Source organism: Gallinula chloropus (genome assembly GCF_964237585.1).
Source record: "Gallinula chloropus genome assembly, chromosome: 5".
In the NCBI taxonomy this organism is placed as follows: Eukaryota; Metazoa; Chordata; class Aves; order Gruiformes; family Rallidae; genus Gallinula; species Gallinula chloropus.
The window spans coordinates 30601376-30618871 of record NC_140090.1 but is presented as its reverse complement, the minus strand read 5'-3'; the positions used below and the strand labels follow the sequence as shown (position 1 = coordinate 30618871).

The following is a 17496-nucleotide window of genomic DNA, read 5'->3' as shown; positions in this document are numbered from 1 at the left end:
AGGTCAGGAACAATTATGAAGAATTCAGTTTAAACAGAATTCAAAGGGCAGTAAGGTAGAATGCAAGGTAAAGAACTACTACAGAATATATTGTAAATGAGAATATATTTCTTTTGAACTATTTGCATAGAACTGAAACAGAGTAGTTAATGGTGGTAAGAAATTGATAAACACATTTCTGAACCTTCTAAAAAACATAAGTTTCATTTAAAAAATGGTACTTCTGATTACTGCAAAACATACAATTAAATCACCGCTTTTCACAACTTTTCTCTGTAAGCAAAGTAACTACAATGCTTTCACAGCAGCCTCCAATTATCAGATGCTCAAAAAACTCACTAGTTCGGGATCACAATGAAACCCAAACCGGTGAAGTGGACAACAACGGACCAGGAGCCAGTAAACCAGAGATCTGTTCCTCTTTGCTGGTGGCATGTTACGCAACAGCTAGATATTTCATTTCACCACGGTCCTCCTTCCATCTACTGTCTATATAATTTCTATGTACCCTGATGCTTTTCCTCATTACAATAACAGTATTGCCTCAATGTTTTTTTAATCTTTTTGTGTTTTAAGTATCTGTACTACAATAATCAGCGATGTATACTGCACATTCTCAAAACACAACTGATGTTTCAGAACAGAAAATCCAGGGAATGAGACTTGTCTCCAGCTCCCAAGGAAAAAACCCTCTCCAGCTCCCAAGGAAAAAACCCAACATCTATGCAACTTAGACAATTGCTTGGAGGAGAAAAGCAGCTATTTTTAAGTATCTTGCTTAGTGGCTGCACTTGAGGGAGGCTCCCATTTCCTTTCTGTGTCTTATGTAGCTGCCTTAAGTACTATTTCCTTTTCCTTCAGCTACTTTTACAACGTATCTGGCCTCGCAGCTTGCAACAATACGCTGTCTTCACTGTCGCAGGTTCAAAGCAAAAGCCAAATGCTGCTTCCATACCAACTTCTGTCCTAAAGGGCAGCAGACAACTTTACCTTCGAATGCATCTATTCCCCTTCCTCACAGCAATAGCAAGTCAGAATTTGGTAAAGGCACTGAACATGGAACTTCTGAGCCAGCCCGGGGTCCCTATTTAAGCTGCTGATGCTCCCACTATTAAGCGCAAAGGGGCTGCAGCTCTCACACAAACGTATTTTGGTTGTGCTGCTGAAGTGCTGCTACTTGGTGGGATCATTTGCACTTGAAACGATTTAACTCAAGCACAGGAATCTGTAGAGACAGACAGACAGCACTGTATGGTTCGTCAGCTGCTGATAACCAAAAGCAAATATTTGGTGGATCATTAAAGAGGAATTTAAGAGCTTCTCTTTAGGAGTATCATTGCTAAAAATCTAGTTAACTGACTCTAGTTTAATTCTTTTTATTTAAAAGCTATGAGATGTTTATTATCGTATGCTAAAACAAGTCTTCTGCACTCCTCAACAGAACTGGATAAATACTACCATATGCCAGGTATGGGACAGGAGAGAGGAACTCTCTTTTTCCTCAAACGGAGACATTCGAGATAAGGACAGCCTTTGTGTTCACATTTGTATATGTTTTGTGAATAAAAAACGGAAGGATAGGAAGGGCAGAGCAAGGAAAAGACTACAGTAGTTCTAAGCTAACTTCCAAAGCCTGATCTCATCAGTCATGCACAATAGAACTCTAAACAGAAAGATGAGAATTCAAAGTAATTCTAGCAGGATGACAAGGAAAGGTATCTGCTGTCACACTAATGACTAGATACAGATCTCCAAGTGAGCATGATGATTTTCATTTTGAACTGTCACACCCTCCCTCCCCACATACAATAGCTGACCACACTGAGAATAATTTTGGTGTTCTACACAGAGTGAAATATATATATATATATATATATATATATATATATATATTACTAGCTTGTCTTTCAAAGTCCTCAAACCCTGTAATAGAATGCACTACAGGAGAAGTAGTTTGGAAATCCGTGGCATAGAACCTGTATATTCCCCAAGGACTGGAATAGCCCTTCACACAATTTTACCCTAACTGCCCCCCCCCCCCAAACCCTAACCAAAGCTTCATATGATTCTTCCAAAAGCATTATTTAAATGTATATCTAAAATCACTTCCTTAATTACTTAGTCAAGCTCATGCCTGTCTAAAAAGTTTGGTAGATGAGCCACCTCTCATGGGCTATACCGAGCCAAGTATATGCAGGCAGTGACTGTCCTATACTGCCTCTAATCTCACACCTCACTGCATTTCATAGAACAAATTATACATTCAGGGAGGATCTGTCAATCAAGATTCCCAGAATTTGTGTTCTACAAGATAACAGAATTAGGAAAATACAAGACTCCCACTTTTAGAAAACATACCAGAAGAGCTGGGGAAAATAGGCATTCCTTTAGGGAATATTAAACTTCAGTCTTTTGCACTTCCTTTACACATCCCATCTGATCTGAGGATTTATCAAAAATCTCTTTTTAGTAACATGATACAACTTGTTTCTTTTCATTAAAGTGAAGAAATGCATAAAACAACAATGTTCAAGTTTAAATAAAACCATCTTTTTACAATAACTGAAATTAGGGTTGTAAGTGAAAATGAAGGCGAGAATACCAAGAAAGAAGCAGGCATGAATAACCACCTCCAGATTGGAGCATAGGGTATCCACAGGGGAGAAGCAGGAAGGTCTGCAACTGCAAAAGTCTATGCTCTGTGAATTCTTGAAAGTACCCATTTTCCACCAAATGAGGCAGAGATCCTAAAGAGAGGGATACTTCATAAAAACTGTCACAATTACACACAAACCAGCTGAATTAAGGTCAACAGATTAATAATTACTTCTTTTGTGTTGTATGACTGATTTCGTGTTTGTTTTTAAAGCTCTGCTTTTAGGTAATTCTGCTGCTGCTAATGAAAACAAAACTATATAATTATGTTCATCCTCTGCTAATTGCAACATCTGCAGTTTTCATTCTTTAAATGCTCCACTTGGATCTCCAACTGCAGAGAGATTTTTGTTTCCTGATCAAGCAAAACACAAAACCACAGCCAGGTAAGTTAAAATATAAAATTTTTAACATGTACAGTGGGAATTACTGTACAGCAAATATTTTGCAGCAACTTTGCATGTGCACACTCGCAACTTCTTTCCAGGAGCTATCTTACACTTACTGCAGGTTAGGAGCATGCACACAGGCAATCAAGGCAAAGAAGTTGGCAAAAGTTGGCAAACTATTCAGTTCCCATCTGAACTGACCCCATTCCTTTACTTGCCTGTTCCTTTTATTCACGATTTCTTAACATTTATCGTCAAGTTGCCATGAAGCACCTCACTGCTTGTATGTCCTATGCTATCAGGGGCACCTGCTACTCACTGTCTGTCCTCATATCACCAAGAGAACTTGAAAATACTTTCCCACACTTTCCTCAGTAGCTCCACCATTTCTCCCCTCATCAGTCCCCAAGCGATTCCAGTAGTATCTACACAGAAATCAAGCTAACAAAATCAGTGGAACTAAGTAAGCTGGGCTCCGTTTGTGTTACTCCACACTTTACCTTTGCATCCTGATTTGCCTTAGAAGTAGACACATGGGCTTAAAAAAAAGGTCTACCCCTTTGTTGGAAATCTTGTTAGAAAAGTCAAAAGCTCACTCTACTACTCTTCAGTTAAAGGAAGGTGATGAGCCTTACAAGTGTTTCCTAATCTTTTTTCCTATAAAAGTGCACTTTAAACTTCCACCTCAACTAGATAACAAGCTTTCCTTCAATCAAATATATTAACTGTAAAGCACTTAATTATGCACTTTCTTACAAAACACACCACTCCCATGAAACATTCTGCAACCCAGATAGCATCCTTTCAAGTACAGATCCTTAATTCCAGGAAGAGTATTGCTGGTGACCACTCTGAGCTCTTGCCTTGCCTCTCTCTGGCCCACCACAGCACATTCTTTAGCTGCAAGGTCACTTCTAAGAAGGTGATTAGCCTTCCTTGTTTGGAAGGGGAAGAATGATGTGCTCCTGCCTGTCTAGACTGAAACTTGATGGAATGCAGTTACCTCTGCACCTTGGATTCCCACACCTCACGGAAGTGAAGCAAGCCCCAGCGTTATCAATTAAGTACTGAACCTAACCGCTTCATGTAATTGCCACAAAGGAATTTACTATCAGATTCTACCACAGACATCAGCCTCATTTGTTATTATATATTTCAGCTAAAAGCAATAACTGTTTGTGTGTGGCATTTCTAGATTATATAGAACTATTTAGCTGCAATTATGTGATGAAAGCACATGTCAGTAACATAAAGGTAAATTCATTACATGCTTGTTCTAACCATTCGAGAAAGAACAACAAAATCAAGGGTGGAGAAGGGTGGGCAAATCTAGGAAACGAATCAAGACACAAATACCTTGTCCTGTAACAACACTGGTAAACATCCAGCCAGGATGTCCAGTTTTATCTGCAGAAGCAAGGATATTGTCTCTCAGTGTTTCCTGATAGTCTCACCAAAACCCCTGATCTCCAAAATCTATGTTAATGTTATAGAAATAACTGTAAATAACTAAATTAATAAAGTTTTTACAGCACTGGAACACTAAAAAACTTCTAGTATTATACCATCATCTTGTATAATAAGCATTTGAAAGTAGAATATAACTGAACTTAATTATCACAAAGTGACTTTGGATTTACACTTGTAGCATGAACACAAAAATATGTGGAAAAGCAGCATTGACAGGCTGGCATCACTTTGGCACAGAAAGGAAAAAGTGGGAAAAACTTATTTAAATTTTCACTGAAATACAGAACATTCACATAAAGCTTCATTCTTCCCTCAGCAGTCAGATACAGAAGACAAGTTAGCTGATGCAGTATGAAGTTCAGAAGTTCAGAATGATCTTGATTAACTTCAATTAGAAACCTGGCTAAAGGCTGTTGACGTATTTTGTTTGTTTTTTATTTTGCATTACATGCACGAACATATTGCAGGAAGATTGGAAGTGATATATAACAGCGTCGTTAAACGTACATCAAATCCCGGTGTCTGAAAACTATGGATTTAACTACATTTTAACATTTGAAATTGGCAGAAAATATACCATATGCACAACAAATACATGAAACCTGCCACCAAAGAAGAGCCATGTCTTTTCTTGTTAGTGGTAAAGCAAGTTAAAACACCAGTACTATCTGTAAAACTCTACAGCCATTCAATCACTTAAATCCAACCTTACCTAAGACACTACACCAATTTTCACAGATACTTAACAGTAACTTTATGGAAGATTAATCCTAACCAAACCCAAGGGGACAGAGTCATAATAGGGATTGCGATTCTATTCAAATTCTTATTCCTGTTAGTATAAATGTGGATTACTCAAATTATTTCTGCAAAAATAATCTCAATAAAGTTCCGCATTATTTGCCACAAAGTTTTTTCAGAAGTTAAAAATATGAGTATTTGTCTGTTTCTTTACACTCCTAGCAGTTCAAACAAAAACCTGCTGCTGCTATTTTGACGGGTACTAGCTACACACACTAATTCGGACACAATTCGGGGGGACATATTCAGGGTTTACTGGCAATTCCAGGTGCTTTCTCACTCTGCTGGTGCAAGCTTCTTTCTGTATCGGGTCATACAGAAGGAATAAGAGTGTAACAAAGATTGCCCTGTGTTCTATACACAGTTCACCACTCTTCTCAATTGGTCCCCCAGTTTTTCTTAAGAATCTTAATTAACTGTGGAGCTTTCTGACTTTTCCGCCTATCATCTTCTTTAGTTATTGGATCACCAGCTCAGTTCACACTTTTGTTTACACCATGTTAAAAGTCTATTCTTTATTTTTCTGCATGCCTCATTATGTTCTCAGCTCAGGTCTTTTGTTAACAACTCTTCTCCCACCCTTCCAAAACCAGTTGAGAAAATCAAGTTGTTGTCCATGATATCACTTTGACAGTATCTGCCTCCTCCTGCAGACCTTCGCTTGCTTCAAGATGAAGGGCTTTGTTTTGCTTCAGAGTACATGACATCTGAAGTGACATGCGACAGCTTTCACATTTAACTCTTCCATTCCTCAGTAGGATCCAATTCGACATCCCTTTTACTGCATTCCCTCTCAAACACTTTGAGATTTCCTTAGTGAAATGACTTCTGCTCGGAATATGCTTGCCTGTCTCATATATTATGGCATTACTTATTATTCAAATGTCTTAGGACCTCGCTGCTTTTTTTCCCCTGTACACCGGAATATGAGAAGAAAATATTCTTGCATTCTCAAAGTGAAACTGTGAAGTTGTTAGAGTTATATTATTCTTGTGCCACTAGCCACCCCATTTTTGAAATCAGTTTACTACCTTGTGTCACATTTAGACTACGCATTCCTGTGCCTAAAGGACACATCTTCAAGTAGCTTTAAATAGTCTGCACACAGATTAGTAAAATAAGAATTAGGTTCTTACTTGTTTTGCTCACAAACATTCTATTCCACTACTTCTTCAAATAAGGTAAGCTAAATTTGCTGACAGCTTCATCAGTGCTACTACTTCTCTGACAGGAAACAATAAAGTCTCTCTGTCTTTTAGGATATTTCTAAGCTTGTACTGAAAAATTAAGAAAAAAATATTTACTAGATTTTAAATTCTTAGCTAAAACCATGTGAAACAACTGTGGCTAAATAATTGTGTTCTGCTGCAACAATATTAACTACTACAGACTAAATTTAACTAAAATTTAATTAGGGCAGATTCATTTCAGTATAACTAAAAGAGAAATTATTTAACAGGTCCTGATAGAATCTGGATGTAATTAATAAGCGTAAAGTTTACCAGTCACACAAAATAAGCTGTTTATGAGGACTTTTTGGAAATTAAGAACACCAAGCAAACAGCTAATCTGCTAATACTAAAATACAAGGTTTTAGCAGTGAAGGAGATTAGTATGCTCAAATTCTGGTCGCATACTGAGCACATATGGATATATATGCAGACATGTACACACATATATATATATATATGTATCACAAGTCATCTTCACTATCTGCGTAACACACTAAAAATGGGGATTTGCCTATGTTCTATATAAAGAAGTTTACAGAGATCTAAATACTGCTGCAGTGGGCACAAGAAATTATTTACCTTAGTTTAAGAAGAAATAAACTGTTTTCACATTTATTTCCCCCCACACACACTCATTTAGATTCACGGAGTCATTCATCCCAGGCTGCAAAGCAGAGTAAAGAATAGCACAGAACGCTGGAACAAGTTCTTCCACTTCTCAGCCGAGTCCTACTCGGATACCAGCAGCAAGCCCTTCGAGACAGGAGCGTGCGCCCTGACCCAGCACTTGTCTCCTGTTACAGCTGGCGGAGCCCAGGCCTGTGTGGCTATTTCAATCATGGCAGCTGCTCCCACCACGGGTCCCTGGCCTAGGCCACTACCGCTAGAAATAAAGGAAAAGAACTTCAAACATGCAAACACAAGAAACCAAGACCATGATGGCATCCAGACAGACTTCATTACAAGGTTCCTTTTATCCTTCTCTGATCACAACCGCAATTATTTTAATACAGAAAGACTGTTCTTGGGCTAAGTACCTGCTTTGGGTGTATATGGCACTACCACAATCTAACCAAAAAGATAGGTGCTGCCATTTTCCTATGGCAACCCTAACTTTTCTTCAGCTTACTTTATTGGCTCTACAGATCCATCACATCTCAGACAGCCAAATAGAATGAAAAATTGTATTTCAGAACTGGTAATCATTAAAAAACTACAGCTACGAAGGTCCCTTGTCTGCAAGTAAATACAGAAACATATTTTCTAGGGTTTAGTGTTTAAACAAATAAAAGGACTGGTAAAGTTCATGGGATATAGCACATATCTACAGTGTATAGTATGTCAACAGTGAGATTTTTCCAACTGACAAGGTATAGGGACACAAAGCTCCCCATCTAAATCAGCTTTATTGACATCTCTCTGAAGGACAGCACCAGAAGGAAGGATTAATTTTCAAGTAGGTTCAGCAACAAACTAACTGTAACAGAACCACTCCATCACTAACAAAACGAAACATTTTTTAGCAGTGGACAGAAAACACAGCCCTAGAAGATTATTTAATACAATCATTACTATGGAAAATAACTTCAACAGTAACAAGACCCATTATTTTTCCTGGTTTATGTTTGTCAAGTCCAACAAATTTCAGAATAACAAAGAGTTTAAATTACTGGAAAACCTAATTAAGGTTCTCTAATATGGATGGTCTAGAATTTTGTTCCAAGTATCTGTACTCATGCTACTTTGATTGCAGAAATAAAATGGCTTATTTTTAATGGAAACCAGGACAAACTGAGTACATTTGATAAGGCAAAAGCAAGAGCAGTAGAGCATGTTTAGTCAGTCCTTCTTGTCACTGAACTGTTAAAGCTTCTCACACCAGATGGACCTGACCGTTGTGATTTACGCAGAGGGAAACGTACTTCTCACTAAGAACGATGGGCTAAGAGATGACACTGCCAACACCCAATTCTTAGATATTAATTAGGTGCTGCATTCTCTAATGTATAAATTAAGGAGTTCAATTAACATACATGACCCATGAATATACTTTTGGTCATCTTAGAAAAAAAAAAAAAAAAGAAGCCTCTTGCCCATATTTCCTTACACCCATGCTGCTTACAACTCAAAATAGAAGAAGTATATATAGTAGAAGCAGGAGCATAAATGTTGCATCAGCTTTTGGCTAAATGTAATAGTAATAGCTGCTGTGCACCACTGCTGGCATTACCTAGCCCACTTGCTGGTAGCAGTCAGTACAGCAACTCAGCCTCTCTACCCCTAGCCATGCCATTGTCTGCCATTTACTTCAGTCCAGAAGGTGACAGCACGAGCCTTTCCATTACTCCTGCTTAATGCAAATAATAAAATTATTTTCCATGCACTTTACAGGTTCAAGGAAGTATAATATGTAACAAACACATTCAAAGGAACCACAGGAAAAGCCTAAGTTACAGTACCACTGAAAAAGATGATCATAAGGAAATTTAATGCATGGGATATCTGAACTAAAGCTAAGCAAATACAGGGTAGTCAATTAAATCCAGTTTTGAAAGCAGGAAAAACAATGCACACCATAAACTGCAAGTTACTCATACACAGAGTGAAGTCATAAATGGAAAACAGCCATTCAGTAAACTGATTTGGCCATTGTTTTGGAAGTTTAGCTAAAAAAAAAAAACCCACTGCCTATGACATGGTCTCAGAAACACATGCTTTCCACAAGCAGCAGACTAATTGCCTACAAAGATGCCCTTTCTCCCACACTTCTTACCCAACTCCCATCCCTCCCACAAAAGGGATCCCAAATCCTCCCCCAGATCTCCAATGACAGTACGAGTGAATAGAAGACAAAATATACCGTGCTTAGTCTAAAACTGCGTATGCAGCATCAGGCTTGCCAGCATCTGTGCGTCAGCTGGGCAGCCAGCTCTAAGCAGAATTACCTGGGCTGAGTTCTGTTCTCCCTCCCCCCTTAGGAAACCTCTGCTGTGGAACTGACTCCACTACTCAATTTCTGATTTTCACAAAAACAGTAGAAAACTAATCTCTTGCGACTTTTAGCATCTTTCACATATGGTTGGAATTGGGCAGCAGACCAAGAAGTTAATGGTGTAGATGTAAGGGTTTGCAGATAGCAACGACAGTCTTCTGTGTCCATAGTACCTATTTCCCCCTCCACCCCCCATGGAAAAATGAAACAAGCAATCAAAAATAAAATTACAAAGTACTGAGAGATGCAGAAGGCAGACACCTTTAGAGTTCAAAACAAAGTGATTTGATGCAAACCCAAGAAGGCAATCAACAAAACCAACACAACTCAATGACTTGAAATAAAATGCCATCATCTTGTGGTTTCCAAACTTAAGACTGAGGGAAGGGGAGGAGGTTAAAGGCATTATCTAAATGACATGGTCTTGCATTCATTTGCACAAAAGAGGAGAGAAATCTTCAAACCTGCTACCTACAACAACACTTCCTTTCTCTTCCCCAACACAAACACTTCATTCCACTCCACAACTGCAGGCACTCATTCTCCAAACAAGTCTGACACGTAAGACACTATCTCTGTGTGACTGTCTAATACACCTTGGTTCTCATCCCACTGGAAACCAGATTAAATCCTTCACCTTTCAAACCTCTCCTGTCCTGCCAGCCTTTCCTCCTCCTGGCCACACACCCAGACTGACCTCTCCTATCAGATTCCACTCCTGCTGCTCAGCCCAGCTCTGCACTTAACAGTCCTTGAGTCCAGAGGGCACCATCAGAAATCAAAATTTTAGAAAGAACGTAAGTTTTCAAAAACTGTTTTTAAAAATGGCAAAAAATTTAAAACATTAATCAAGTCAAGCTTCCCCTTCAGAATTACTGTAGCCAAGTTTGAGACACTAGGCTTCAACATAAGAATTTACCAAGACTGATGTTCCAGAGCAATTGCATTTGCCCATACTCCATGCTGTATGGTCAGATGGATTGCAGTGTATTAACCAAGGCATATCTTAACCTTGCATTAGAATACAAGGGGGAAAAAAAACTACCACTGTTGCATTATGAAAAACATGATAATTAAGCACCATAACAGGACGGACTACCTAGACAGGCTGTGAAATTCCTCTTCACTGGAGATTTTAGAGATGTTAGACAAACATTCTTATCTGTACTTATGCAACCAGACCATGGAGGAAACAGAAGAGGAGTCACTTCCAGCCTTACACTTCTGTGAACTTACATTGCAGAGAACGAGGGAAAAAAAAGGGGGGAGATAAAATCCACCCACACAAGAAAAAAACCTCCCAACATTTCAGTACTCAAACTGATTTTCTGTTTTGGAGAACAGTTTTTCTATTTAACTTATTTTTGAATTCACAGTCAAGCAGTGAGCAGCTCCACTAAATCTAGAAGCTTAATAAAATTAATACTTAGAACCACATGCAAGCTATGCCAAGATTCCTGTCCTACCCAACATAAAGCATCACCAAGATTGTTTTATTCAAGGCATAAACATTTTGTTCCAAATAAAACTTTACACACTGTTTGCACGCAGGCCTGGCTGGGAAAGTTAGAATCTGCTCAGAAAATGACAGCACATGCTCATGCCACAGCCAGACTGAGTTCAAACACAATACAGCTCCAGTGACAGTGAGCCATGCACTCGCTCTATGTTAAGAATAAAACATTTCTGAAGAACCCAACATGTCGACTTTCTCATCCCTCTGGTGAGTAAGGCAGAGAAAGGTGGTATCTGCCAAGGAAACAATGCCACTGACTGTACAGAGTGCAGAGAAAATACTTTATGAAAAACAAAAAGCCAAGGTGGACAACAATGCAAGAGCCAACAATTTTTTTTTATAGGTTTGTAATAGGTGCTAGAGAGGTGTAATCAAAACACTTATACCAAGTTCACAACAAGAATCTCTTAAGAAACACTGCTATGCTTCCCTCTTTGTTCAGGGTGAAGTCTGCCTGCCTTCCTCAGAGAGGAATAAGCAATTTACCCAACCTTTTACACGTGGTTCCTTTGAAGGTAAAGCCATTCATACCAAAGCAAGGTATCTGTGTAATGTCTCAGGGCTTGAAATTTGGGCTCCTTGGCAATCAGATGAGCGCAGCCTCCATTTCCTCACAGGCTACACCTACACCACGTAGTGCAGTACAGAAGTACTGAATTTTGCTTGGGAACTGGAAGCAGCTTAGCTGAAATATCACAGAGGTTCCTACAGGCTCATTTACCTAATGGAAAAAAAGGCTCTTCTCAGCAGGGCGAATGGCTCTATACAGAACTCAGCACTTTCACAGCTACACGATGTCTTTACACAACCAGAGAGTTAACCAAGCCCTAGTCTGACATACAGGCTGCACTTGAATGTGTGGTTATCCATCCAGCATACCAGTTGTGCCTCTCAAGCAAAGTCTGTTTCCATCTGCTAGGTTAGTATTTCTGAGACAGCTCCCGAGTCAAGCCGAAAAATACATTTAATTTTTATATTACATCTGAATGAGCCATAAACAATAGCTATAGCTCTTGTAAAGGATAGCTGCATTGGGATGCAGATAGGTTTAAAAAACCCTGCTTAATATGCAAAATACATAGAGTCAGTTACTAATTCGAAACACTGAGATGAACAGCCAAAGGAGGCTTTTCCTCATGCCACACAATTCATATTTCAAACAAAGTATGTTGAGACACTATACTAACTCTTTAACTGGAAAGACAGGATTGGAGAAAGATGCTTCAAATCACTCCATTAATAATTAAAATGACCATTAAAAAATACTTCAATCTCTATCCAGTTCCATCCAGGCTGAAAATCTTGTGGCCTTGCTGATCCAGACAGATACAGACTTACAGAAAGAACCCAAAGATAAAAGGGTATTTCATTTGCTTTAATTTTCACTTCATACTTTCCACAAATAATTTACACATTAGACAATGAAATCCTGCCTACCCTGGATACGTATAAAGAAGGAAAAGTGGTTTAGTACAGCGTATCACAGAAGGCAAGCAAGTGAAAAAAGGCAAGATTCTATCTTTAATATCAGGCCCATATGAACACACAAACAAAATTCTTTGGCAGCAATGGGGAACAGCCCAAAGGTTCACCAACCACCTCTTCGGGCACAACCCTCACAATTAATGAATCCGAATCCTCTAAAACTAAAGGGCGTATACATGTGTCTCATAGTTCTAAACAAAAGATTTAGAAATAGGTATTTAGAGTCATTTGAGAAATAAGGAACAAAGCGGCACAAACCATTTTTTCCCCCAACATAACTTTTTAACCCCTCAAATTTTTACCTAAGACTGGTATTAGTAAAATGTCCTTACTGTAGCATTGCTCTCTACAAGGACTAATATATGATTTAAATACAGAGTTACCAGATACCTGTTAAGATCTGGATTTTACAGAGTAAGCCAATGATATTTTCCTCCTAATAATCACCAAATAATTCTGATTCTGGAGCTGGTTCTTTTTTGTATCTTCAGTTACAAAGGTGAAAGAAGAACTACCTTCTTTCTTCATTCATATTCCAGATTATGAGCTAAACTGTCACCTACAGCCCCACTGTCAGATCTTGTTTTTGTCACCATCTCTCTGCATCTTTATCTCTTTCCTCTGCTGCCTGCAGTAAGCCCAGGTCTTTGTGGAGCTTTCCCCAAGGAGGTCCAGCTAGCTATTCTCCTCCAGACAGAAATTTAAAAACCTGTTATGAAAATACTTTCCCTCTGATGTCATGATTTTGCATTTATAAACACTCAATTCTATACACTGCGGAGATATGGTATCCAATCACTAACCAGGAGTAAGAATTAGTAAGAGTTTTCAAAGCTACAAAGGCAGCGTTTTCACTCAGATGGGAGCGTACAATTCATACTTTGGGGGAGGGGAAGAGAAGAAAGAGTGTTGGCTCTTTCATGAACATAAAAGGGCAGAATTACACATTAGTGTAGCTTCCCCATGTATAGGCTTTTTTTTTTCTGAAATGCAGTGTAAACTTAAAATCAACCATTAGTTACTTTAACTAAAGCTTAATCAGCGGTGTGATTATTTTTACAGAAAATTATGACCAAAGTTTTTTAAAATGTGGATTGTTAAAATTTCATAATTATGAAAAAAAATCACGATGGGAAAACAGGTTCCTATTCACAAACAACCAAACAAGCTGGCAGCATTAATACCCTTTTAAGGAGGCAAAACCAGAACTGAAATACTGGGAATGCTGTTGCCAGGTCAGGGTTGAGGCGAATTGGGAAAACCGTGCAAATGGGCTTGTACTGCACCTGCCCAGCCCTTGTCCTGGTTCAAATCCATACTCACTCCTTCCATAACCCTTTTCCCTCACCAGGGCAGACAAACTGCCAACTTGCTCACGTTGTCACCAAGGGGGAAAAAAAAGCCTACACTTTTAAAAAAAATTATATCTGAAGGAAAAGTTGAGATGCTGAGCATTCTTAATTCATAATACCAAGGGCTTTTGACCTTCAGAAGTCCCATCTTCCAGGGGGAAAAAAAAAAAAAAAGAAAAAATGAAAACCACTCCTCAGACACCACCACAGAGAGACGCTGCAGACATCAGCCTGAAAAAACGTCAGTCAAAGGTCAGGGTGATACAGGCAACATCAATCTTTTCATTTAAATATCTTCCTGAAAAAGAGCTCTTAAAATGCAGAAGCTAGAAAATCAGGGACTATCCAGTCAGAGTGAAGAAGAAACTGCCTAAACGTGTATATTTTAGAGGATTTTCCTAACAGCAACACCAAGTACCTTCAACTTGGGCAAATAATTCAATTTTAAGAGCACACTGAAATGTAATACGGTAACTACCATCATCTTGTTGGGTCATCTCAGCAGGACACAGCAGTTTTCCTACTAGGATTCACTTATGAATTATACACATCAGATTGGCAAATAGCACTGAAGAACATCCCCATTAGTAAAAAGACACAAAAGTCCTAAGAAATGTCCAGAACTGCTGGGAAATGCACACGAGAAGAATTGGTACTAGCGCCTAACAAAGCTGGGTAACACTCATAAACCTCCAACATGGTAATTTGTCACCATGACAGAAAACCAAAGGATGCCAAACCAACACACATCTCGCTTCCAGTATCACGGCCAAACATCCTACATATCTGACACTGAGCTTCCGAGTAAAATTAAAAATAGGTCTATAGTGTCAATGAACAAGGATGCTCTTAGCATATATCTTTCCAACTTCTTGTTAAAAAGAAAAAAAGAGAGAGTACTCTTCAGGATCTTTCAGCATTCCTCAACAATGTTTTGCGTTACTGTTCTATAATCACAAGTGACAACAGAAATAGCTACATTTTTGCTTCAAGAAAAAAAGAAAAGTCCATTACAGTAAGTCTGTTATAAAAGTGCAGCACACGTGTAAGGCCCGAAAAGCACCGATGCTGATAAAATTAAAAATGGCTGTGCCCAAAGATCCCACAGCAAAACAGGCACAGCTCCACCGACGATTAAAATATATATTAAAGATCCCTGCACTACCTTAGAAAGGGCGAGGTATGCAAAACAAAAAGACTACGTATTTTTCTAAAACTGAAGCAGTAAGTTATTAGACAAGAGAAGCAGATCTAGGCAAAACGTGTATCTTGAACGCAGGTCGAGCTCATTTACACAATAAAGCAGATTTTATCCTCCAGTATCGGGATTCCAAAACTTTTATCAGGCTTCGCCGCTGAAATAGATGCACATCACTTTTTAAGGAGACACAGATGTGCCCGAATACCAGCGGACCCCACCCCCCTTTCCCTCCGCCAAAATGGCTAGTTTGTTACACCCACTGGCTACTTACCAGCCGCAGTGCTGAGCAGCAGGGTGGCACTGGAGAGCAGGAGCACCAGCACAAGGTGCTGCAGTGAGGCAGTCATACCTGGGGAAGCCAACGATCGAGGCACAAGGAGGAAAAAAAAAAAAGAGGAAAAGAAAAAAAAAAAAGGGGGGGGATGCAAAAAAAAAAAAAAAAATCGCGACGAGAGGAATTTCCTCCTCCTGTCGCACAGCCTTCCTCGACTCTCTCGGTTTACAATCCCGTCTGGAAGGGCAAACAGCAGATGAGAGGAGCCGTCTTCGCTCTTACTCCATTACACCCGCCTGCCTTCATGCCTCGGGAGTCGGCACCGCTCCGCGGACACTGGGGAAGCGCCTGCCTCTGCCTCCCAGCCCCGAGGCATCTCCCCCCGCCGAGGAACGGCGGCGCGGTCCCGACCGAGCTGGGAACCGAGCTTATTTCCCACGCAGCTTCACGATATCGAAGAAAAAGCCCGGCGGAGAAGGAAACATATCCAGACGCGAGCCCGCGTCTACAGCAATGTCAGTCCGAGCGGCCCCGGCAGGCCGAGCGGGGCACAGGTAACAAGCTCTACAGGCTCACGGCAGAGCCGCGTCCCATCCCGTTAAAGGTCTCTGTCTTCTCGCCGCCCCTCCTCGCTGCCTCACGCTCCCGGGAAGGCGGCGCCGATCCCCTCAGTTCCTCCGCGGCGAGGCGCGACCCCCTCCGCTCTCAGGGCGAGGGCTGCGGCTGCATCTCGGCCCATCTGTCTCCCCCGCCGGGCGGGCTCCACGGTGAACCCCCGGCCCCCCGCCCCCCGCCCCACCACAGAAACGATGCCACCCCCGGCCACCCCGACAAAGGTGGGGCCCGGAGCGCGGGGCGGCAGGAGGCGAGGCGAGGCCCCTCCTCGGCGGCTCCAGCTGCGGAGGCACCCGGCTTCCCCTCCGCGGGCGAGAGCGCGGTGGAGGCCCTTCCCCGCGCCTGGGGAAGGCGCTCCCCTTCCTCCTCCTGCCTTCCTCCCTCCCCGGCTTTCCACAGCGCCAGGCAGGCAGCTCCCGGCCCGGCTCGGCCTCCTCCTCCCTTTCCCCACCCCCCAGGTCTCCCCTCGCCGCCGGGGGCCGAACGAAGCGCAGCTCGCCCGGGGAAACGGCTCAGCCCCTACGCGCCGCCAGCGCCTCCCCTCCCCGCTCGCCGGCGAGAGGCAGCTCCGCGCCGCTCCGCCTCCTTCCCGTGCCCGCCGCCGGCTGCAGGCGGGAGCCGAGGGCCGGAGGTCCGCCGCCACCGCCCCGCCGCGGCTCGCGCCCCCTCCCGCCCGCCGGCACCAACGGCTCCCCGCTCCAGACACAAAGGGGAGTCGCTCCCGCTGCCAGGCTGGGCGCCCCAGCCCCGCGCCGCGTCCCGCCCCGCGCCGGCCAGGCCCCGCCCCGCCCCGCGCCCGCCGTCAATGGCGGGGGCGCCGCCACGCCCCTGACCATAGAGGTGGGCCTCCAGGCAGGTAGAGAAGGGCCCTCTCGGGCAGGGGGCGGGGCAGCATTGAGGGGGGCCCGCCCGGCCATGTTGCGGGGCAGCGGCCTGGTGCCCCGGTCTCGGCTGGGCCTGCGGAAACGGCGGAGGGCACCTTCACGTACTCGTGAGCGCCGCAAGCAAGGGCTGGCGGTGTGAGCTAGGCCCGGGCCGCGCCCCGCCTGGCACGGGCGAAGGCTCTCGGCGGACCTTCCCGGGAAGGCCGCGGGCGCCGAGGGGCCTCCCCCAGGGCCCCTGCGGGGAGAGCGCCTGAGAGCCCGGCAGCAGGGACGCCTGGACTCGAGAGTCACCCAGCCGCGCTTCACTAAACAGGCTCTCTGGCAGAGAGACTGCGTGAGCTGTGAACTCCGCCGTCTGCCTTCCGCCCTCCCCGGGCGCCAGCCTTCTCCGCTTCAGGCCGCTGTCCCGCTCTGCTGCAAGCCCGGGCGCTGGTGCCCACTCTGCACCGGCACTGAGCCAGCCCGGTGGCACACGACCTTCCCGGGCAAGTCCAGCCAGCCCACACGGCTTCAGCCGCCTGACTCTCCCAAGCAAAACTATTACCCGCCTCTTAAATTAAAGAGGTTTATGATTTAAAAACAAAGATAAAGTCACCCCACGGAGCTGTTTGTGTGCTTTAACCTTTGCTG

General features: G+C 42.6%; 1 protein-coding gene across 1 annotated transcript in view; it reads right to left on the bottom strand.

Moving 5' to 3' along the window:
* BMPR2 (bone morphogenetic protein receptor type 2) overlaps positions 1-15440 on the bottom strand; it is a gene marked incomplete at both ends in the record, with an annotated part of 100526 nt that extends 85086 nt beyond the window's left edge. Inside the window, one exon of the mRNA XM_084265369.1 lies at positions 15365-15440. Coding sequence (XP_084121495.1) covers positions 15365-15440 — 76 coding nt within the window. The remainder of the gene's footprint in view (positions 1-15364) is intronic.
* Between the last annotated feature and the right edge of the window lie 2056 nt (positions 15441-17496).